Source organism: Rhinopithecus bieti, unplaced genomic scaffold, assembly GCF_001698545.2.
Source record: "Rhinopithecus bieti isolate Rb0 unplaced genomic scaffold, ASM169854v2 scaffold_47305, whole genome shotgun sequence".
Taxonomy (NCBI): Eukaryota; Metazoa; Chordata; class Mammalia; order Primates; family Cercopithecidae; genus Rhinopithecus; species Rhinopithecus bieti.
In genome coordinates this window covers 1-22,894 of record NW_016818742.1, presented here as the reverse complement: position 1 = coordinate 22,894, position 22,894 = coordinate 1, and the positions used below count along the sequence as shown (strand labels likewise).

General features: G+C 60.7%; 2 protein-coding genes across 2 annotated transcripts in view; one reads left to right on the top strand and one right to left on the bottom strand.

Moving 5' to 3' along the window:
* Positions 1-5,408, bottom strand: part of LOC108518765 (filamin-A-like) — a 24,642-nt gene extending 19,234 nt beyond the window's left edge. Inside the window, 13 exon segments of the mRNA XM_017857384.1 lie at positions 593-749; positions 838-961; positions 1,366-1,536; positions 1,628-1,788; positions 1,866-2,028; positions 2,113-2,286; positions 2,377-2,974; positions 3,658-3,920; positions 4,039-4,156; positions 4,348-4,517; positions 4,611-4,701; positions 4,787-4,947; positions 5,030-5,408. Of these exon segments, the coding sequence (XP_017712873.1) occupies positions 593-749; positions 838-961; positions 1,366-1,536; positions 1,628-1,788; positions 1,866-2,028; positions 2,113-2,286; positions 2,377-2,974; positions 3,658-3,920; positions 4,039-4,156; positions 4,348-4,517; positions 4,611-4,701; positions 4,787-4,947; positions 5,030-5,393 (2,715 nt within the window). The 5' untranslated portion in view covers positions 5,394-5,408.
* Positions 5,409-11,833: 6,425 nt separating this feature from the next.
* Positions 11,834-22,609, top strand: LOC108518766 (filamin-A). Its single transcript, XM_017857386.1, has 15 exons — positions 11,834-11,971; positions 15,145-15,633; positions 18,379-18,627; positions 18,732-18,829; positions 18,926-19,073; positions 19,697-19,815; positions 19,907-19,984; positions 20,075-20,237; positions 20,321-20,521; positions 21,058-21,195; positions 21,285-21,408; positions 21,581-21,717; positions 21,819-22,012; positions 22,205-22,318; positions 22,412-22,609. Exons 2-15 carry the CDS (start codon positions 15,261-15,263, stop codon positions 22,592-22,594), a joined length of 2,319 nt encoding a protein of 772 aa, XP_017712875.1. The 5' UTR covers positions 11,834-11,971; positions 15,145-15,260; the 3' UTR covers positions 22,595-22,609.
* The last annotated feature ends 285 nt before the right edge of the window (positions 22,610-22,894 follow it).

Here is a 22,894-nt window from a genome sequence, read left to right as displayed (position 1 = left end):
CTGCTAAAAAAAAAAAAAAAAAAAAAAAAAAAAAAAAAAAAAAAAGACCAAGTAGCCCCAGGCCTGCCTCAGGCGCTCCTGGAAAGCGCCCAGTGTGGCTGCTACAGGGACAGCCTCTGGGCCTCAGGCCTCTCAACTGCTATGGCCCAAAGGGCTACCTGCACCTGGCAGAGTCCAGAATGGAGACTAAAACATCCCACACTCCCCACATGACAATAGGCACGGCTAGGGAGCTTGGCACCCATCCTCAGCCCCAGGGCCTGTCCAGCACTAGGAGGAGCTCACCTGGGTGTTCTCAAGTTTTTATCCTATACCTGCCCCATGGGAATATTACAGGTGGGGAAACTGAGGCACAAAAGGCTTTGGTGACGTGCTCAGAGTTAACAGCAAGTGCATGTCTGGGGAAGCCTGTGCCTGTCACCACTATCCTAAGGTAGTCACAACCTTAGCGAACCAAAGACAGGGGCCCTGTCCTTCCCTGCCCTCCTTGGTGCAGCTCCCCAGGGAGATCAGACACTGGCCACCCACAGCCCACACTCCAGCCGCCCAGGCCCAGGCCCCCTTGCCTCCCCTGCTTGTTCCTGGAGCTCACCGTGATCTGGACAGCCAGTAGGCCCTCCCCAGCATCTTTTGCATCGATGGTGAACTCCACAGGCAGGCTGGCGGGCACACCAGTGGTGTTGAGTCCGGGGCCACTGGCCTTCACCTTGCTGGCATCATGAGTAGGCAGCACTTTGACCTTGAAGGGGCTGTGGGTATGGGTGTTGTAAGCAGTCAGACAGGTTCTCAGCATCCAGCCTGGGCTACTCCCCACAGGCAGCAGGCCCTGCCTCTTACCTCCGGGGCACCTCTTCATCTCCATACAGTACTGAGATGCTGTAGGGCCCTTCTCGGCTGGGCACGTAATTGACGGTCTGGGTGCCATCAGCGTTGTCCACCACGTCCACTGGCTCCACCAGGCCTGGCCCCAGACCCAGGGACAGAGCCTCAGCTAGTCTCCTAGGTCTCCATTCCTATCCCACCACACTGGACAGCCAGGACCCAGCCCCAGGCCTAGACCTCGCTTTATCCTCATCCGCCCGACCCTGGGAATGGCCTTGGCCCCCTCTGACACAAAAGACACACATCTGGGTGCCAGCTGGGAACCTTGCCCGCCTGCCTTCCTGCCACATCTGCTCAGTGACCAAGTCCCATCTGTTCTACCTCCTCTAAGTCCCCCTCCTGGATGCACTGTCATCTGAGGCTCTTCCAAAAACACCTACACACTTGCATCACTTCTGCACTCTGGGCCTCCAGTCTCCTTTCCCAGCCCTCAAAGAGGACACTGCCCTCCCGACCCCCGGCTCCAGGCACGCAAACACTCACCTTTGGGCCCTTGCACTTTGACCTGCAGTGGAGCCACACCAGCCTTGCTTGTGTCCACCTGGAAGGACTGAGGGAGGTTGGCACGAACCACGCCTGGGCTCAGGCCGGGCCCAGAGCACTTGACCTTGGACGCATCTGTCACATCATGCACAGGGACCTTGAAAGGACTGCCTGAGGGTTGGGGCAAAGGTATGGCAGCTGTATGAGACAGGGTGGGGAGAAGCAGACAGTCCCAGCCCTGCCCTGGCCGCCACCGCCTCACCTGGCACTTGATGGCCACCATAGGTGACATTGAGGCTGTAGGTGCCAGCCTCATAAGGGATGTACTCAACTGAGCAGCTGCCATCCTTGTTATCCATGCAGGACATCTTGGCCTCGGAAGGGCCCTCTACAGCCAGGCCCAGGCCGCCCGTGCCAGCTCCCCTGGTCCAAACAGACAGCCGGTCATTCCTGGGGTTCCCAGGCCTACTGGCCACCCAGGCTCCTGGGGGCTCCCTCACCTGGTCTCCACAGTGAACTTGTTGGGCTTGTTGGTGGTGCCACTTTGGATGCCTGGCCCATGGACACGCACCCGGGAGGGGTCGCAGCCCTCGGTCACGGGCACCTGGAAGGGGCTGCTGGGCACGGGGCTGCCATCGTAGGTCACGTCCACCGAGTGCAGTCCTGGAGGAGTGCAGGCGGGTCAGGAGGAGCCCGGGCCACCCCACCCACCACTGTCCACCAGCCTGTGGGAGCCCCAGCACGCACCCTCCTCGTAAGGCGTGTACTCCACTTTGTACGTGCCGTCGCCTCGGTCCTGAACGTAGGTCTCTGTCAGGTTGCCTGAGGGGTTGGCCACACGGGCCTTGACGTGCGGCCCTCCGGTCTGTGTCAGAGCCCGGGCGTCCACACTGAACTCGGTGGTGGCCTCACGGAAGACACCTGCAAAGGGACACAGAGAGGAGGCTTGGGGCTCTGGGGTTCTGGTCCCTGTGTCCCCACTGCCACATACCCCACGGCAGGGCAACTCACCCTGGCCGTCAATCCCAGGCCCGTAACATTGGATGCCGGAAGTGTCCACTGCAGGCTCCACCTGCAGCTTGCTGGGGAAGTTGGGCACAGGCTGGCCGCCGTACTTGATGGTGACAGTGTAGGCCCCGGGGCAGAGAGGAATGTATGTAATGGTGTGCGTGCCGTCGCCGTGGTCCTGGATGTACACCTCAGCCGGCAGCCCCGCCTCTGAGCAGATCTCAATGGTCAGCTCCGCGCTGCCCGCGCTCGAGCAGTCTACTTGGAATTGGCCCACTTCCCCCGCGGTGGCCCGCTCCAGCCCAGGGCCTGAGCACTTGACTTTGGATGCGTCAAAGCAGGGAACCACGTGGGCCTTGAATGGGGAGCCAGGGATGTGGGTGTCAGCGAAGAGGATGTTGATGTTGTAGTCCCCGGGCTCGGTGGGCACATAGGACACGGAACATGTGCCATCCCCATTGTCCAGGCACTCGAGCTGTGCCTCGCAGGGGCCCTCCACTGTCAAGCCCAGGCCACCTGTGCCGGCGCCCTTGGTGTCAATGGTGAAGCGGGCGGGGGAGCCTGCACTGCCTCCCTGCAGCCCCGGCCCAAACGCCTTCACCTGAGGGAAGAAGGGGTCAGGAGCCAAGGCCATGCTATGCCCCTGACCCCAGACCTCCTGCCTGACTCTCCACCTGCCTCCCCTTGCCCTGGCTTCCTGCCCTCACCAAACAGGGATGTTGACGGGCCCAGGCTGCCTGCCAGATGGGCCATCCATCAGTCATAAGGACAAAAAGGAGGGACGGGCGCGGTAGCTCACACTTATAATCCCAGCCCTTTGGGAGGCCTCAGGGTGGATCACCTGAGGTCAGGAGTTTGAGAACAGCCTGGCCAACATGATGAAACCTCGTCTCTACTAAAAATACAAAAAGTAGCCAAGCGTGGTGGCGGGCACCTGTAATCCCAGCTACTTGGGAGGCTGAGGCAGGAGTATCGCTTAAAGCCGGGAGGCGGAAGATGCAGTGAGCCGAGATCGCGCCAGTGCGCTTCAGCCTGGGCGACAGAGTGAGACTCTTTCTCAAAAAAAAAAAGAAAAAAGAATGCTTTAACCCCGATGGCTTTTTGTGGGTTTCTATTTCCCTCCTCCCCTTTACTCTCACTTAAACAGGGTCAAGGTTAACAGTCTGCCTCAGAAAAAAAAAAAAAGAGGAGGATTGAGGGCAGGTCTGGAGAAGATGGGGTGCCCTCTGGGCCCTCAGAGAACACAGTAGGTTCTACCCTTAGGGCCTCCCATACCCCAGTTACCTTGCTAGGCTTGGTAGGGGCTACAGCTTCCACAGGAAAGGGGCTGCCAGGCACAGGCACGCCGTCATAGGTCACCTCCACCTCATAGGGCCCTTCCTCACGAGGCACAAAGCGCACCACACTGTTGTCAGCCCCTAGGCCTGGCTCCACCTTGCAGGGCACTGCTGCACCCGAGGGGCCCACAATCTTGGATGCCACTTTGCCTTGACCACCAGCACCCTTTGATTTGACTGTGAACTCCTGGTCTTTGCCAACGTCCACCTCTGTAGAAACGATGAAAGGAAGGAGAGAGACATGACACCTAGCTCAGTCAATCCCTGGGACGACACTGGGGGTGCCTATGTGACAAGGGCCTTTGCGACAAGGGCCCCAACTACTTACTCTCTCCCAGGCCAGACACCTTGATCTTGCTGAGGTCCAGGCTTGGAGATACTGCCACCGAGAAAGGGCTCTTAGGGATGGGATCCCCTCCATAAGTGACATTGACGCCTACTGGACCCTAGGAAGGGTGCAGAAGGGAAGGGGGCATTTAGAGACACCAGAATTGCTCCCCAACCCCCTCCTGGGCCTCCATGCCTGCCCTTTCCCAGGTAAGGAATGAGGGTGGGCAGTAAGTCCCTTGGAGCTGTCCCCCAGGCTGCTGCGTGAGGAGGCTGGGGACTCAGTCACTGTAGTGGAGGACATGGCTACCTGCTGCACAGGCGTGTACTTGACTGTGTAGGTGTTGTCATGGTGGTCGATGATGTCCACGTCTCGCACTGCATCCCCCTTGGTGAGTCCTGAGAACTGGACGTCCAGCTTGCCTTTGCCAGCAGCTTTCGCATTGACTGTGAAGTGGGTGGGCTTGCCAAGCTCGACACCTGAGGAACACGCAGGGACCGTGTAGGGGCACCCTGCCATAAGCCCTCCTACCTTTGATGCCCCACAACCTGCCATGGGGTACCTGTACTCACCAGTGCGACTGAGGCCAGGGCCCTCAGCCTTCACCTTACTGGCGTCATGAGAGGGCTCCACCTTGACTCGGATGGGGCTGGTGGGCGTGGCCTGCAGGCGGTGGGAGGAGAAGGCCTTAGAGGAGGGCAGACATTGCCTGCAATGACATCTTAGCGGTCAGGAGCACAGCACTCACCTGGTCAGCAAAGAGGACCATAATGGTGTAGCTGCCAGCCCCCCGGGGCGTGTACTTGACCGTAAAGGTGTCATTGTCGTTGCGGATGATATCGAAGTCGATGTCAGCTTCAGCGGGACCTACCACTCCAGGGGCACACTTGATACCGATGCTGACATCCCCTGCGGCGGGGAGAGGAGCAGAGACTGAGACCCCGCAGGGACATCCCAGCCACCTGCCCTCCCACCTACAGCCAGGCCTTACCCTGGCCAGCCTCGGCGCAGTCCACAGTGAAGTAGGTGGGCTCGTGAGCCTTGAGCCCTGTCTTGGCCACTCCGGGGCCATATACTTTGACCTTGTTGGGGTGGCTGCCAGCTCCCACATTCACCTGTAGGGCACAGGGGCAAGGGTAAGGGCATGAGCAGCCTGGAGGAGACTCAGAGGCTCCCTCGGCGACACTGGCAGGCACACAGAATGGTCCAGCTGCCTTGGGAAGAGTCTGGCAGTTCCTCAGTTGACCACAGAGGGACTGGGTGATGCTCCAGGTCACTCCGAGGCAACTACCCAAGAGAAATGAAAGCAAACGTCCATGCAAACACCTGGACCCACTGTTAACAGCGCTGTTCATGATCACCAAAGGCAAGCCCATCCTCAATATCTGTTAGCGAGCGAACAGACAAATGGAATGTGGTCTGGCCACATGATGGAGTATTATGCAGCCATAAAAGGGAATGAAGCGGCCAGGCATGGTGGCTCATGCCTGTAATTCCAGCACTTTGGAAGGCCAAGGTGGGTGGACCACCTGGGGTCAGGAGCTCGAGACCAGTCTGACCAACATGGAGAAACCCTGTCTCTACTAAAAATACAAAATTAGCTGGGCGTAGTGGCGCATGCCCAGCTACTCAGGATGCTGAGGCAGGAGAATTGCTTGAACCTGGCAGGTGGAGGTTGCAATGAGCTGAGATCACGCCATTGCACTCCAGCCTGGGCAATAAGAACAAAACTCCGGCTCAAAAAAAAAAAAAAAGGCCGGGCACACTGGCTCACGCCTGTAATCCCACCACTTCAGGAGGCTGAGGCGGGTGGATTACAAGGTCAGGAGATCGACACCATCCTGGCTAACATGATGAAACCCAGTCTCTACTAAAAATACAAAAAATTAGCTGGGTGGGTGGCAGGTGCCTGTAGTCCCAGCTACTTGGGAGGGTGAGGCAGGAGAATGGTGTAAACCTGGGAGAAAGAGCTTGCAGTGAGCCAAGATCGCGCCACTGCACTCCAGCCTGGAAAACAGAGCAAGACTCTGTCTCAAAAAAAATAAAAATAAGAACAAAAATNGCCAACAAGAAGGCGGGCGGCGGCGGCCCATTCGCGTGGAGGCGCGTCGCGCGCAGCGGACGCCGACAGAACCCCGAGGCGCCTGCCGCGGGCGCGAAGGCGATCCGGACGCCACCCTGCGGTCACCGGTCACCGGTCGCTCTCAGGGACAGCAGGTGAGGTCTCCGCGGCCCGCCTTCGCGCCTTGCGCCGTAGGGTCGCCGCGCTCCTCGTCGGCCGGGGCGGGGTTGGAGACGGCGGGCAGAGAGGCCCGAGAACGCTGGCGCCAGCTCGCGCCCAGGTCCGGGCCAGGTTCAGCTGGGGTGCGTGAGCCGATGGAGGCGCCCCTGACATCTGGGAGTGCGTGTCCAGAGAATGTCTTCTCTAGTTGACCCACGAGCCGTGTCTGTGCCCACGAATGTGGGAGCCTGAGGCCATGAGGGGGGGTCCCCTAGAGAGAGAGGGTGTCTGGGCACTTGCCAGGAAACTGGTGCCTGTGTGGGTGCCCATGAACAGACTGCATGCCTATCTGAGAGAGAAGGGCCCTGACACCAGGAACTTGTGTGGACTCAGGGTGAGTGGCCACCTGGAAGGACACTTCTCAGTGTGCCCACTGGGAGGGGACAGCGTGTCCTTTGCTGGCTCAAGTCCATGGGACACCAGCTGCTTTGGGCAAAGGGGAGCTGGTTCTTGGGCTGCTGTACTCCATGGGGCCATGGTGAGGTTGAGGCCGGGCCAGGTTCCTTGGTCGGGCCCTGGGCCGTATCCCAGATTGGCTCTGAGCTGGATGCGCACTGCCAGCCAGGATGTGACCAACAATGTCTCCAGATTCCCGTGCCACCTGGGGCCAGGCAAAGTAGGTTAAAGTCCACTGGCAGACCCATTTGTAAGTGCTCCGAGTGCACTGCCGAGGTGGGAGCTTGGGAATGGGCAGCCTCACCTGCCGCACCTGGACTTGCCAGCACAGGTCTCTTCTCACCTTGCCAATCTGCTGCTTCCTTCCCTCCTGCGCCCCTGGCTACGCAGGTCTGGAAATGGCTCCTTAGGGATCCCAGCTGAACAGCCCCTGGGCTTGGGCTATACCTCCCAGTGGGAGGGTCTGGCCTGGGGTCTGAGGGCCAGGGGTGGTGTGGTGGGCGGGGTGTGTCTAACATCCAAGAATCTACTCCAAATAAGGGAAAATATGAAAGAGCTGGATTTTGGCTTCCCAGGACTGCCCGATCTGGGGCTCTGGGATCGGGCGACATCTGGCGGTGATACTATGTTCTAGGGACAAGAACCCTCTACACGCCCATTCCTTGTTTCCTCTAAATAGGGAAAAGCTAGGGCTGGAAGACAGGGCACCCATCTCCTGACACCCTTTCTGCTGGAATTGACTACTGGTCACTCTGACTCAGTTTCCCTGAGCTCTGAAGATTAAGGAATGAACCCAGACAACCCAACTCAATGGCCCTTAGTGGAGAGTCAATTCTTGATGGAATTCCGTGCCTGGGAACTTGCTTTCCAGTGGGGCAGGGGACCAGAAGGACAACTTCAAGCCTGTCTTGAATGGGGCCTGGCAGGGAGGGGTCTGTATGGGTCCCCCCTTCCCAGTCCTCCCTCCCACCTCCACCCCAGCTCCCAGACGCCCAGGTGCACTTGGTGCAGGTGTGTCTCAAAGTCGTCAGGAGAGGGGACAATATACAGGGGTTGGCCTCAGTACTGGAAAATGCCATTTGCACCCCTAACACCACCACTAGTGGGAAAACCAGTGGGACCACAGGCAGCCCCGAAGTGAATGTGCTGGGTTGATCACACACAGCCCGACCACATGTCATGTAGACAACTAGGGCTACAGGAGAGTCAACCATATTTGGGCATGACGTGCTGGCCAAGCCGGGGCCTCCTCCTCTCACTGGTCTTTAGCAGATAAATTAATTATTACTAGAATTGAGCAGGAAGGACAGATACCTGCCTTCCTAGAAAAAAACACTCAGAGGAGGAAACATTCCGGAGAGGGGAGGTACCGAGGACTGAGAGAGGGAGTGCATGCTGGGGAGGAAGCCATAGGCAGGCTGGCTTCTGGCTGAAGATAGTAGCAGTGAGCATCCCCAACAGTTCCCAGGTCCCAGTCTACATCTCAGCACAGCAGCTGCTGCACCATCTCCAGAGTTATCTACCAGAAAATTTTGAGTGAATAGCCCCATTGCTCTGGGGACACAACCCCCCCAGTCCCCTTGATCCTTGTCCTCAGGCCTCCTCTGCACCTGCCACCACACCCAAAGCCCACCCAGACCCAGGTGCTCAGAGTCTGACAAGTCTTATGGGAACCGCTGAGCAGGCCCCTCTGGGTCTGGAATGCCACTCCCGTTTGCCCCTGCCTGGCCATGCTGGGCTCAGGGGCCTTTCCGACAGGAGAGGACCCGGGCTTCAACTCCCCCCAGTGCCCCGGGTGAACTGGCATGAAGGGTTAGGCGGGCACACGTCTCTGCACGCATCGCACAGCGCCCTCTGCCCGTGCCCACTGGCGTGCCCGTTGGCACGCCCGGACCCCTTCGAAGGCTGCTTGCTCCTGGAGTGTCGGCGGCCTCCTGGCCCAGTGCCCCATATCCTCCTGGGTGAAGGGAAGCAGAGAGGGAGGTGGTGGGAAGCAGCGGGCACAGGTGCACAGGCGAGGGCCCTACAGACTGGGAAGGCGGGCCAGTGGCAGGGGTATGCGGGGACCGCGTAGGCGCAGGCCTTGCCCTGCAGCCGCTTCCCAGGTGATGCGCACACAAAGGGCCCTCGGCAGTGCCTGGTCTGGGGCCGCCGCTCTCCAGGGGTTCGCTCTTAGGGTTGGCCCCTTCCCGCCGCTGCCGGGGCGGCGGACAGGGATGCCGCCCGGGAACCCTAGGCCCTGGGGCCCGGGGATGCGGGATGACGGTGGGGGGGGGGGTAGGGTTGTGCAGGGACGGGGCAGAGCCCAAGTGACTTAGGGACGAGAACCACCCCACCCCTCGCAGGAGCCCTGGGGAAGGAAAGTCCCTTGTAAGGCGCGCCGGCTGCAGGCCAAGCAGTCCCGCGCCAGACACTGCTCAGCCTTTCCTCGCTCTGGGGCGCGTTTCCTGCAGCGCCAACGGGAGGCCGCGGGGCTGGGAGCATCCTTGCCCACTCCAGGGCCCAGCGACCCACCCGNAGACAGAGTCTCACTCTATCACCCAGGCTGGAGTGCAGTGATGTGATCCCGGCTCACTGCAACCTCTGACACTCAGGTTCAAGCGATTCTCCTGCCCCAGCCTCCCGAGTAGCTGGGATTACAGGCACCTACCAGCGTGCCTGGCTAGTTTTTATATTTTTAGTAGAGACAGGGTTTCACCATCTTGGCAAGGCTGGTCTTGAACTCCTGACCTCGTGATCCACCCACTTTGGCCTCCCAAAGTGCTGGGATTACAGGCATGAGCTACAGTGCATATTTTTTTTTATGTTTAATGACAGGGTTTCACTGTGTGACCCAGGCTGGAGTGCAGTGGTGAAATTATAGCTCACTGCAGCCTCAAACTCCCAGGCTTAAACGATCCTCCCACCTCAGCCTCCTGAGCAGCTGCGACTACCGGTGCATGTCACCACGCCCAGCTAATTTTTATTTTTTTGGTAGAGATGGTGTCTTGCTGTGTTGCCCGGGTTGGTCTCAAACTCCTGGGCTCAAGTGATCCGCCTGCCTCAGCTTCCCACAGTGCTAGGATTATAGGCGTGAGCCACCATGCCCGGCCAATGTTTTCTTTAAGATCAGAATCTTCTTAATACTAAACAAACTTAACTTTCATGTCCCCCTGAGCGGTCCTGTTTCTGCTGCCTACCCCAGGCCAGACCTGGCAGTGCCCAATCCATGGCAGTCAGGCTCATCCCAGGGCTCGGAGTCCTGCAGTCCCGTCCTGGGGCCCTGCCTGAGGTAGGCGCCCAGCAAATGCCTGCCACGACCTGTTGCCCCCACCCCAGGAAACACAATCCCGACTTGGGACAGACACCAGGGGGCCGTGACTGTGGGTGGCTCCTTGGAGAAGGTGGCCTTGGGCCTGGGCCTTTCCACCTGGGGTGCGCTTGGCTCCCCCAGACTCAGACACGCAGCATCCTTGTGATTGGGCCTAGACATAAGCCCTGCAGACCCTGTGGGGCTGGGGCGACTCTCCCTGAAGTTCCCCTCCCCAGGGCCTGGCGGCCCTTGACGGTGGTGAGCTTGTTACTGTTGGTGTAGCTGGTTGGAGATTCAGCCTTTGCAGCAGGAATGGAGCCAATTCCAGTTCTCTGCTATCTTCAACGTAGGGAGATGTCACGATCTTCGCAAGGAATGACTGGTGCTATAGAAACCTTTGTTCCCACTGCAACCTGGAAAAAGTAGACTCAAAGAACTGCTTGTGTTTAGAGGGTGTGTGTGTGTGTCGGGGAGCGGTGCAGGAGTGGAAAGAGAGGGTTCAAATACAGCGGGGATCTTGAGACGCAGCCAAGCAGCCACTACCTCTTTCATGCTCCCTCCACCTGTTCCCGTGCCTGTGGGTGGGCGGGATTCCCTCCTCAGGATAGCCTTGGCTGTGATTCGCAGCACAGCTACCTCGAGGGCCTGAGCTCAGGTTTCTCATCTAGCAAGTGGCTTCCCCAGCGGGGCACGCACACTGGATGGAGCAGCTGGAGATGAGCCTCTGGGCCTGTTGGGAGGTTTCCGCGGGGCATCGGGGATGAAATGTCATTGCCAGCAGAGGCAGCAAGACCTAGAGGGCAACCAGTGCCTTGCCACAGTGTTAAACTGGGGATTGCAGAACTAAATTAGCAGGTGCGAGTAGACTCCCTTCTTCCCTCCCTCCCTCCCTTCCGCCCTTCCCTCTTTGGAATAGAATACAAAATAGCAGCCTACTCTTTGTTTCAGGTCTGTGTGTCTGTGTGTGTGTGCTGGCTCAGTGTCAACCAACTGTAATTCTTATTGGGGGTTGTGGGCAAGATGTTACAACGGCACTGCTTTATGCGGCTTTCCCCAAGGAAGTGACATTTGAGCTGAATCTGAAGCTACCAGGAAATGGGCACATAGAAGAGGAAGAGAGAACCTGGCAGTGCCAGGGGGTGGCTGTGACCGCCATGTTCACAGACACTTGGCTCTTTTGGCTGCACTCCACTGCACACTCCCAGGCTCTGGGACTGCCCCTGAGCGTCCACCTGAGCGGTCCTGTTTCTGCTGCCCACCCCAGGCCAGACCTGGCAGCGCCCAATCAGTGGCAGTCAGGCTCATCCCAGGGCTCAGAGCCCTGCAGTCCCGTCCTGGGGCCCTGCCTGAGGTAGGCACCCAGCAAACACCTGCAACGACCTGTTGCCCCCACCCCAGGAAACACAATCCCGACTTGGGACAGACACCAGGGGACCGTGACTGTGGGTGGCTCCTTGGAGAAGGTGGCCTTGGGCCTAGGCCTTTCCACCTGGGGTACGCTTGGCTACCCCAGACTCAGACACGCAACGTCCTTGTGATTGGGCCTACACATGAGCCCTGCAGACCCTGTGGGCGCTGGAGGCGACTCCCCCCCGCCGAAGTCCTCCCTCCCCCAGGGCCTGGCGGCCCTCGCCGGCGGTGAGCTCATCTCGGGGGGCGGCGTCGCCCGGCGGCGGGTCGCTGGAGCTCATGGCGCGCCCCCGCACCCCGCCCCCCACGCACCCGTCCCGGGCTCCTGGGCAATTTTACCAATTAAGGCTTTCTAGCCAGGCCGGGCCGGGCGCGGGGCGGGCGCGGGGCGGGGGTGCGGCCAACAAGAAGGCGGGCGGCGGCGGCCCATTCGCGTGGAGGCGCGTCGCGCGCAGCGGACGCCGACAGAACCCCGAGGCGCCTGCCGCGGGCGCGAAGGCGATCCGGACGCCACCCTGCGGTCACCGGTCACCGGTCGCTCTCAGGGACAGCAGGTGAGGTCTCCGCGGCCCGCCTTCGCGCCTTGCGCCGTAGGGTCGCCGCGCTCCTCGTCGGCCGGGGGCGGGGTTGGAGACGGCGGGCAGAGAGGCCCGAGAACGCTGGCGCCAGCTCGCGCCCAGGTCCGGGCCAGGTTCAGCTGGGGTGCGTGAGCCGATGGAGGCGCCCCTGACATCTGGGAGTGCGTGTCCAGAGAATGTCTTCTCTAGTTGACCCACGAGCCGTGTCTGTGCCCACGAATGTGGGAGCCTGAGGCCATGAGGGGGGGTCCCCTAGAGAGAGAGGGTGTCTGGGCACTTGCCAGGAAACTGGTGCCTGTGTGGGTGCCCATGAACAGACTGCATGCCTATCTGAGAGAGAAGGGCCCTGACACCAGGAACTTGTGTGGACTCAGGGTGAGTGGCCACCTGGAAGGACACTTCTCAGTGTGCCCACTGGGAGGGGGACAGCGTGTCCTTTGCTGGCTCAAGTCCATGGGACACCAGCTGCTTTGGGCAAAGGGGAGCTGGTTCTTGGGCTGCTGTACTCCATGGGGGCCATGGTGAGGTTGAGGCCGGGCCAGGTTCCTTGGTCGGGCCCTGGGCCGTATCCCAGATTGGCTCTGAGCTGGATGCGCACTGCCAGCCAGGATGTGACCAACAATGTCTCCAGATTCCCGTGCCACCTGGGGCCAGGCAAAGTAGGTTAAAGTCCACTGGCAGACCCATTTGTAAGTGCTCCGAGTGCACTGCCGAGGTGGGAGCTTGGGAATGGGCAGCCTCACCTGCCGCACCTGGACTTGCCAGCACAGGTCTCTTCTCACCTTGCCAATCTGCTGCTTCCTTCCCTCCTGCGCCCCCTGGCTACGCAGGTCTGGAAATGGCTCCTTAGGGATCCCAGCTGAACAGCCCCTGGGCTTGGGCTATACCTCCCAGTGGGAGGGTCTGGCCTGGGGTCTGAGGGCCAGGGGTGGTGTGGTGGGCGGGGTGTGTCTAACATCCAAGAATCTACTCCAAATAAGGGAAAATATGAAAGAGCTGGATTTTGGCTTCCCAGGACTGCCCGATCTGGGGGCTCTGGGATCGGGCGACATCTGGCGGTGATACTATGTTCTAGGGACAAGAACCCTCTACACGCCCATTCCTTGTTTCCTCTAAATAGGGAAAAGCTAGGGCTGGAAGACAGGGCACCCATCTCCTGACACCCTTTCTGCTGGAATTGACTACTGGTCACTCTGACTCAGTTTCCCTGAGCTCTGAAGATTAAGGAATGAACCCAGACAACCCAACTCAATGGCCCTTAGTGGAGAGTCAATTCTTGATGGAATTCCGTGCCTGGGAACTTGCTTTCCAGTGGGGCAGGGGGACCAGAAGGACAACTTCAAGCCTGTCTTGAATGGGGCCTGGCAGGGAGGGGTCTGTATGGGTCCCCCCTTCCCAGTCCTCCCTCCCACCTCCACCCCAGCTCCCAGACGCCCAGGTGCACTTGGTGCAGGTGTGTCTCAAAGTCGTCAGGAGAGGGGACAATATACAGGGGTTGGCCTCAGTACTGGAAAATGCCATTTGCACCCCCTAACACCACCACTAGTGGGAAAAACCAGTGGGACCACAGGCAGCCCCGAAGTGAATGTGCTGGGTTGATCACACACAGCCCGACCACATGTCATGTAGACAACTAGGGCTACAGGAGAGTCAACCATATTTGGGCATGACGTGCTGGCCAAGCCGGGGCCTCCTCCTCTCACTGGTCTTTAGCAGATAAATTAATTATTACTAGAATTGAGCAGGAAGGACAGATACCTGCCTTCCTAGAAAAAAACACTCAGAGGAGGAAACATTCCGGAGAGGGGAGGTACCGAGGACTGAGAGAGGGAGTGCATGCTGGGGAGGAAGCCATAGGCAGGCTGGCTTCTGGCTGAAGATAGTAGCAGTGAGCATCCCCAACAGTTCCCAGGTCCCAGTCTACATCTCAGCACAGCAGCTGCTGCACCATCTCCAGAGTTATCTACCAGAAAATTTTGAGTGAATAGCCCCCATTGCTCTGGGGACACAACCCCCCCAGTCCCCTTGATCCTTGTCCTCAGGCCTCCTCTGCACCTGCCACCACACCCAAAGCCCACCCAGACCCAGGTGCTCAGAGTCTGACAAGTCTTATGGGAACCGCTGAGCAGGCCCCTCTGGGTCTGGAATGCCACTCCCGTTTGCCCCCTGCCTGGCCATGCTGGGCTCAGGGGCCTTTCCGACAGGAGAGGACCCGGGCTTCAACTCCCCCCAGTGCCCCGGGTGAACTGGCATGAAGGGTTAGGCGGGCACACGTCTCTGCACGCATCGCACAGCGCCCTCTGCCCGTGCCCACTGGCGTGCCCGTTGGCACGCCCGGACCCCTTCGAAGGCTGCTTGCTCCTGGAGTGTCGGCGGCCTCCTGGCCCAGTGCCCCATATCCTCCTGGGTGAAGGGAAGCAGAGAGGGAGGTGGTGGGAAGCAGCGGGCACAGGTGCACAGGCGAGGGCCCTACAGACTGGGAAGGCGGGCCAGTGGCAGGGGGTATGCGGGGACCGCGTAGGCGCAGGCCTTGCCCTGCAGCCGCTTCCCAGGTGATGCGCACACAAAGGGCCCTCGGCAGTGCCTGGTCTGGGGCCGCCGCTCTCCAGGGGTTCGCTCTTAGGGTTGGCCCCTTCCCGCCGCTGCCGGGGCGGCGGACAGGGATGCCGCCCGGGAACCCTAGGCCCTGGGGGCCCGGGGATGCGGGATGACGGTGGGGGGGGGGGTAGGGTTGTGCAGGGACGGGGCAGAGCCCAAGTGACTTAGGGACGAGAACCACCCCACCCCTCGCAGGAGCCCTGGGGAAGGAAAGTCCCTTGTAAGGCGCGCCGGCTGCAGGCCAAGCAGTCCCGCGCCAGACACTGCTCAGCCTTTCCTCGCTCTGGGGCGCGTTTCCTGCAGCGCCAACGGGAGGCCGCGGGGCTGGGAGCATCCTTGCCCACTCCAGGGCCCAGCGACCCACCCGGGAGCCCGGGTTTCGCGTCTGATCAGCCAAAGCCCGGGGCCTAGTGGGGGCATTCCAACGGGCGGGGCGGGGTGGGGTGGGGCAGTCGCGCCTCCGAAGCCCCACCCCACAGCCCCTCCCCGCAGGAGGCCCGCCCCCTGGCCACGCCCTCCGCCCGCATTTAAAGGGCTCGCTCTCTCCGCAGCGCAACCTCTGCTTCCTGTCTCGCCTCCCGCGCGCCGAGGTGCCTGCGACTTTAATTAAAGGGCCGTCCCCTCGCCGAGGCTGCAGCACCGCCCCCCCGGCTTCTCGCGCCTCAAAATGAGTAGCTCCCACTCTCGGGCGGGCCAGAGCGCAGCGGGCGCGGCTCCGGGTGGTGGCGCTGACACGCGGGACGCGGAGATGCCGGCCACCGAGAAGGACCTGGCGGAGGACGCGCCGTGGAAGAAGATCCAGCAGAACACTTTCACGCGCTGGTGCAACGAGCACCTGAAGTGCGTGAGCAAGCGCATCGCCAACCTGCAGACGGACCTGAGCGACGGGCTGCGGCTCATTGCGCTGCTGGAGGTGCTCAGCCAGAAGAAGATGCACCGCAAGCACAACCAGCGGCCCACTTTCCGCCAAATGCAGCTTGAGAATGTGTCGGTGGCGCTCGAGTTCCTGGACCGCGAGAGCATCAAACTGGTGTCCATAGGTGAGGGACGCCCCGAAGGGCTGGGCGGGCGGGGGCGGGAATTCCGTGCGTCCTTCCATCCCCCCGGGCGGACCCCTCCAAACCACCTCCTTCCGGGCTGCGGCGCAGCTCCCGAGGCCCCCGGCTGCTCTGCTCCACGCGGACCTGGAGAACAAAGGCGCGCGGGCTGGCCGGCTGGTCGGCCGGGCGTGCGAACCGCTACGCGCCCCCGCCCGCCGTGCCCCGGCTGGCCGGCGCCCAGGCTGAACTCACATCCTCAGCAGGCCGCGCCCCCGCAGCTGTGCTCGCGCTGGGAGTGGGCCTGGGGGTCGGGCACTGGGCAGGCTCTGTTCCTGCGCCCCATCCTCGAGGAGGAGAAGGCCCCAGACTCTCCCCCCACAGCTGTTTACAGAGGGCCCTCTGGTCTTCAGACGCCCCTTGGTTCTAAAGTGTGGGTTGGAGCTCCTGCGTCCCATTGTCTAGGACTCTGGGCTCTTTCTGTCCCTGGAGGATGAGTCGCCCATCGGAGATGGCTCCAACCACCAGTTTAGATCTACCTCCCCCCCACACACAGGGAACTTGGGGGCCAGAAAGAAGCGTAGTTAGCAAAACTGTACCCGGAGTTGGGCGTGGTTGACTGAGGGACCTGGCTTGTAGACTACTTGGACGTCAACTTTTCTGTTCATCTTGGGCCAAATTCTTGCTTCCACGTTGGCCTTGCTTTTCTGCGTATAGCACACAGGAGTTGGTTGGTAGATGCTCCGGCGTGCACTGTGCCAGCCCAGTGTCTGTCACTGGACTGGAGAGGCTGGCACTGACCGGACCTGCTGCAGCATCCCAGTTCTTTCTCAAGATAGGGGCTGCTTGGAAGGGCAGGCACCAGAACGGGTAACTTGGGGGTGACGTTGAACAGGGAGAGGAGAGGGATGATGATTCTTATCTTCTTCAGAACTGAGAGGCCTTCCAGTTATCCCTGCAGCCCTGGAATGGCCCTTGCTGAACCCAAGAAAGTGAGGGACCAAGACTTGGGGTCCCCCAGCCACTCAGAGGGCAGATCCCAAGAATTGAAGTTCTTTCTTTGGAATGCCAGTTGAGGCGACGGGCAGGCCCACCCCCCCAAGTCCCAGCCTCAGTCTAGCCAAGCTGAGTCATTTCAGAGTCCTGGATGGTGTGGGGGGGGCGACCGGATGTGGGGAGGCGGGCCACACCCCAGCTCTTTGGGGGGGGGTCTCCTCCCTCCTCCCAGCTCCCCTCCTCCTTGTGAGCTGGCTGGAGCAGGCCTAGTTCCCAGAGCTTTGCCATATAAAATTGTTTGGAAAGCAGGCAAAGTGATTAGGGGAGGGAGGGGTGGCTGCCCGGGGGCTGGGGAAAGGGGGTGGATGGGGCCGGGCCCATCCAGCCAGGGCAGTCTCCCAGCCCTGGGCCCTGGTCCTTCACACTCTCTTTTGGGAGGGGATGGGGACGGAGTAGGCTGGCCTAACATGGACCTGGTGGGCCTGGTTGCTCCCCGTTTGGGGGTTGTTGAGGGGTCTCAGGCTGGATTGGGGTGGGGGCCTGATGGGAAGCCCTGGCTGGCCTTGTTCCCTGGCCTTGCACCCTCAGTCGTCTCTGAGCTCCTCTCCCCGCTGCCATTTGGGGAGAGTGAAAGGCAGTCTCGTGGGGCCAGGACCAATCTGGGAACTGGGGAGGCCACTGTACTTTGAGCGGCTCACCTGGCCCTCCAGGTGCTGCCTGCTGGGCTGGGTAGCAGCTGCCGTGGACGGCCCAGCCCCTCCTCATAGGCCCACCCCCTAGTTGACTCACCAGAGAAGTATTTTGTCTGATTATGGGAGAGGCTGACAGGGCTTCTAAAGATGAGCTCTTAGAAAGCCCAAGCCATCCTGCCTTGAGCCTGAGACCCAGAAGTAGCTTTGGGTGGGGCCCAGAGCCCAGCAGGGTTGCCATGGTGATGGGGGGTGTCGGGGACCCGCCCTAACCACTTCCCCTGTGGTGAGCCTGCCGAGGCCCAGGCCCGTTAGGTGGCAAGTGGGTCAGGCAGTGGGTGGCAAGGGGGTTCCCACAGTGTCTCCTGCTGCCAGCCCGGCATCTCCCGATGGGCCCCAGTGAGTCAGGGCCATGTGGCCCAACTGCTGGTTCCTTTGGGCTCTGGGCCTCTCCCTGGCCAGGCCTGTGGCCTCCCAACTCCAAGCTTGGGTTTTCGAGGTGGCAGAGGAAGTGGAGGTGGTGGCGGGGGTCACACTCCTTTACCCAAAGGGTGTTTGCCTAACTCCCCCACTTCCCCTGCCTCACCCCACCCACCCTGGAACAACAGTTGTATTTCCCAACCACCCAGGGCCACCCGCCTTCCTCTTCCTCAGCCCCAGCCCCACTCCAGGTCATGGGCCCTGGATTCTGGGCCCGCTGGAGCCAACCTCCTCCTCCTGGTTCCCCATAGGCCCCTGAGGCGGGTGGCAGTCCCTTGTTCTCCAGAGCTGACCGTCTGTGGGCTGGGTCTGCCCTCTGCCCTTCCTCTGGGCCCAGGGCTTCTGGCAGTAATCATACCCTGCTATCATTGCATGTCTGTGGGTATCTCCCCTCACCCCAAAGTCTCCTTTACTTCTGAACACCCCCTGGGGTGCTGGGCAGAGAGGGCCTCATCCACATCCTACCCATGTCTCCCTCCTCCTTGGCCCCCCCACCCCGTGCTACCAGACCATGACCCCAAAGCCTGGGAGCAGCCCCTCCCTCACAGCTCTGTGCCCAGTGTGGCCACTCTTCTACTCACAGACAGCAAGGCCATCGTGGATGGGAACCTGAAGCTCATCCTGGGCCTCATCTGGACCCTGATCCTGCACTACTCCATCTCCATGCCCATGTGGGATGAGGAGGAGGATGAGGAGGCCAAGAAGCAGACCCCCAAGCAGAGGCTCCTGGGCTGGATCCAGAACAAGCTGCCACAGCTGCCCATCACCAACTTCAGCCGGGACTGGCAGAGCGGCCGGGCCCTGGGTGCCCTGGTCGACAGCTGTGCCCCGGGTGAGGGGGGCACAGAGGCAGGAGAGACTGGGCTGGGGTTGCCCATGGGTGGCCCTTGAGGGGGTTCTGTGGCCCCCAGATTCACAGCCTTCCTTGTGCCATAGGCCTGTGTCCTGACTGGGACTCTTGGGATGCCAGCAAGCCTGTGAACAATGCACGAGAGGCCATGCAGCAGGCGGATGACTGGCTGGGCATCCCCCAGGTACACCCGCCCGGCCTGTCTGCGGCTGTAGGGGACCGGATCGGCAGTTGGGAGAGACTCGGAGGCCCGATGGTTCCTGTTTTCTGCCCGTGACAGGTGATCACCCCCGAGGAGATTGTGGACCCCAACGTGGACGAGCATTCTGTCATGACCTACCTGTCCCAGTTCCCCAAGGCCAAGCTGAAGCCAGGGGCTCCCTTGCGGCCCAAACTGAACCCGAAGAAAGCCCGTGCCTACGGGCCAGGTGAGGGAGCCCAGCCAGGGGTGCACCCATGTGCCAATGTCTTACCCATAAGACAGTGTCCCATCTAAACGTGGAGGTCCCGAGGGGTCTTGGGTTACATGGTGGCTAGGTGATCAGGCCACCCAAGACAGGAGTGGGTCGGGACTAGTGACAACACTCCACTGAGTAGGCAAGAGAATGCCAAAAGGTTCCTCCAGTCCCAGAAACCTGCAGTGTGAGGTCCTCGGGGAAGTAGCACCCAGTGGTCTTTGTTATAAATGGAGATGAACCAGAACTCAGGAACAGGGACCTAAAACCCAGTTACGGCTCACACAGGAACAAGGGCCCAGTGCGGTGAGAATGAATGTTCCAGAAAACAGGCACAGGCCTGTCCTGGCGGCAAAAGCACAGCTGGGTCCCGAGGCCAGGCTTTGTGCCGCAGCTCACACTGAATGAACTTGCCCAGTTTGGAATGTGCCTGACTTAGGGGCCAGCAGGGAGGGGTGTTGAGCCTGCAGAGGCCTGGGGGCTGGCATGCCACCGGTGCTCTTGCCCGCCTCCCTTAGCATCCAGGGCTGAGGGGTGGAGGGGTGAGGCTGTGGCCCTAACAACTGGCCTGTGGTTGGCTCGCCCTCCCCTGCCAGGCATCGAGCCCACAGGCAACATGGTGAAGAAGCGGGCAGAGTTCACTGTGGAGACCAGAAGTGCCGGCCAGGGAGAGGTGCTGGTGTACGTGGAGGACCCGGCCGGACACCAGGAGGAGGTAGGGCTAGCTGCTGGCAGCGGAGACCCCGCAGCACTCCCTTCAGTGGGGCTGCTCTTAGCGAAGGCTCACAGGCTCCTTCCCACTGCAGGCAAAAGTGACTGCCAATAATGACAAGAACCGCACCTTTTCCGTCTGGTACGTCCCCGAGGTGACGGGGACTCATAAGGTGAGCCCTTGGCCAGTGGGGAGGCTTGCGACCTCAGGTGGTGGCTGGAGGTCCCCAGCCTACCCTCACGGCCCACCCTTCTGGGGACAGGTCACTGTGCTATTTGCTGGCCAGCACATCGCCAAGAGCCCCTTCGAGGTGTACGTGGATAAGTCACAGGGTGACGCCAGCAAAGTGACAGCCCAAGGCCCCGGCCTGGAGCCCAGTGGCAACATCGCCAACAAGACCACCTACTTTGAGATCTTTACAGCAGGTAAGGGGGGGCTGCCGAGGCCCGGCTGGTCTGTGGGGAGAGCCACACTGGGGCCGGGGAGCTGAGCAGGTGCCTTGTGGCAGGAGCTGGCACGGGCAAGGTTGAGGTTGTGATCCAGGACCCCGCGGGACAGAAGGGCACGGTAGAGCCTCAGCTGGAGGCCCGGGGCGACAGCACATACCGCTGCACCTACCAGCCCACCATGGAGGGTGTCCACACCGTGCACGTCACGTTTGCCGGCGTGCCCATCCCTCGCAGCCCCTACACTGTCACTGTTGGCCAAGGTAGGCCCGGCCCTGACCGCCCTCTGCTGTGGCACTGCAGTCTGGGCCTCCCACAGGAGGGGGAGCCCCCTGGGCCAGTCCCGTTGCAGCCCACCCCAGGGCGCCTATTCTTTGAGCTTCCACTGTCTGGGCACCTGCTGTCTTTCCTCCCCTGCTGGGGCCCTTCCTCCTCTCCTCTCCTCGCCCCTCTCCATCTCTCTCCTCACGCTTTCACCTTTGGAAGAGCTCGCTCCAGCTGTCTAGAAACCTGCTGCTCTCTGCTCTGCCCACAGGGTCAACGGTACTTGGATCTGTCTTCTTCTTGGAAGGGAGGGCGGGGGGCTCTGGGCTGGTGTGTAGCAGGTGGGAGGAGGCCCGCCATGTCCTGGCCCAGGCCACAGTTGCTGGGGTCACGGTTCCTTCCAGTTCTTTCTTGCATGTCCCCCTCCAACCAAGCTCTGAGGGACCCTCCAGTCCTGACAGCCCCGCCCTGCAGGAGGCAAGGGAGGGGTCACCCAGCCGAGCTGCTGGTGCTCAGCTGGCCCCTCTGCCTACAGCCTGTAACCCGAGTGCCTGCCGGGCAGTCGGCCGGGGCCTCCAGCCCAAGGGTGTGCGGGTGAAGGAAACAGCCGACTTCAAGGTGTACACAAAGGGCGCTGGCAGTGGGGAGCTGAAGGTCACCGTGAAGGGCCCTAGTAAGTTGGCCTGGAGCCAGGCCAGGGTGGGTGGCGGCAGCCCCCAGGTTCACTGCTGGGCAGGCCTGAGGCCCTCCTTGTCTTTGCAGAGGGAGAGGAGCGCGTGAAGCAGAAGGACCTGGGGGATGGCGTGTATGGCTTCGAGTATTACCCCACGGTCCCTGGGACCTATATCGTCACCATCACTTGGGGCGGTCAGAACATTGGGCGCAGGTGAGGCCCCCAGGCATCCATCTCCCAGCTCTGCACATTCTGCCTCTTCCTCCTGCCTCCCCACCTGGTGATGAGGGGCCACACGGGCTCTTCCTGCCTGGCCGCCACAGTGGGGCCCAGGCTGGCTCGTGTAGTGATTCTTGGTATTCCTGTGTGGCTCTCCCATTCGCAGTCCCTTCGAGGTGAAGGTGGGCACCGAGTGTGGCAATCAGAAGGTGCGGGCATGGGGCCCTGGGCTGGAGGGCGGCGTCGTTGGCAAGTCAGCAGACTTTGTGGTGGAGGCTATTGGGGACGACGTGGGCACCCTGGGTAAGTTGGGGGCTGCACCATGGGCTCCTGGGGACAGACGATGGCAAGGACAACCCACCCTGAGGCTCCAGGGCACTGAGGGGACTGGTGGCTGTTGTCAGGCTTCTCGGTGGAAGGTCCATCGCAGGCCAAGATCGAATGTGACGACAAGGGTGATGGCTCCTGTGATGTGCGCTACTGGCCACAGGAGGCTGGCGAGTATGCCGTTCACGTGCTGTGCAACAGTGAGGACATCCGCCTCAGCCCCTTCATGGCTGACATTCGTGATGCACCCCAGGACTTCCACCCAGACAGGGTAAAGAGCAGGCAGCGATGGCCTAAGTCTCACCCTGCTGCTCCTGCTTGGGGTCTGGTGGGGGTGGGCCTGGGTCCTGGGCTGGTATCCCCAGCAGTGTTCCTGGCACTCTGTGTCCCTGGCCACCCTGCCTGGGTTGTGGCTCTGGCAGCCTAGACCTGGTCCCCTGACAGCTGGGTGGTCTCCCACTAGGTGAAGGCACGTGGGCCTGGATTGGAGAAGACAGGTGTGGCCGTCAACAAGCCAGCAGAGTTCACAGTGGACGCCAAGCACGGTGGCAAGGCCCCACTCCGGGTCCAAGTCCAGGTAGAGTGCCCACGGGTGTTGGGGGAAGGGCAGGTGTGGGTACCCAGGCCTGGGCACTGACCAGCAGGCCACCTGCTCCTACCTGCCTAACAGGACAATGAAGGCTGCCCTGTGGAAGCATTGGTCAAGGACAATGGCAACGGCACTTACAGCTGTTCCTATGTGCCCAGGAAGCCAGTGAAGCACACAGCCATGGTGTCCTGGGGAGGCGTCAGCATCCCCAACAGCCCCTTCAGGGTGAGTCAACCTCCAGCAGCCTTTAGTCCATCTCGATAGCATTCACATAGCACGCAATTCGTCCATTTCATTCACATCATCGCAGAAAGAAACTCCACGCCATCCTGACTCCTCTGTCCCACAGCTCCTGGTGACCACTAAGCTGTTTTCTGCTGTGGCTTTGCCTGTCCTAGACATGTTCTATAGATGGAACCATGTGCCACATGGCCTTTTGTGTCTGGCTTCTTTCGCTCACCACGAACTTTACCATGTTTTTATTCACGTTTAGCATGTCTTGGTGTTTCGTTCCTTTATTATTATTTTATTTATTTATTTTTTTAAATTTTTGTTCTTTTTTTT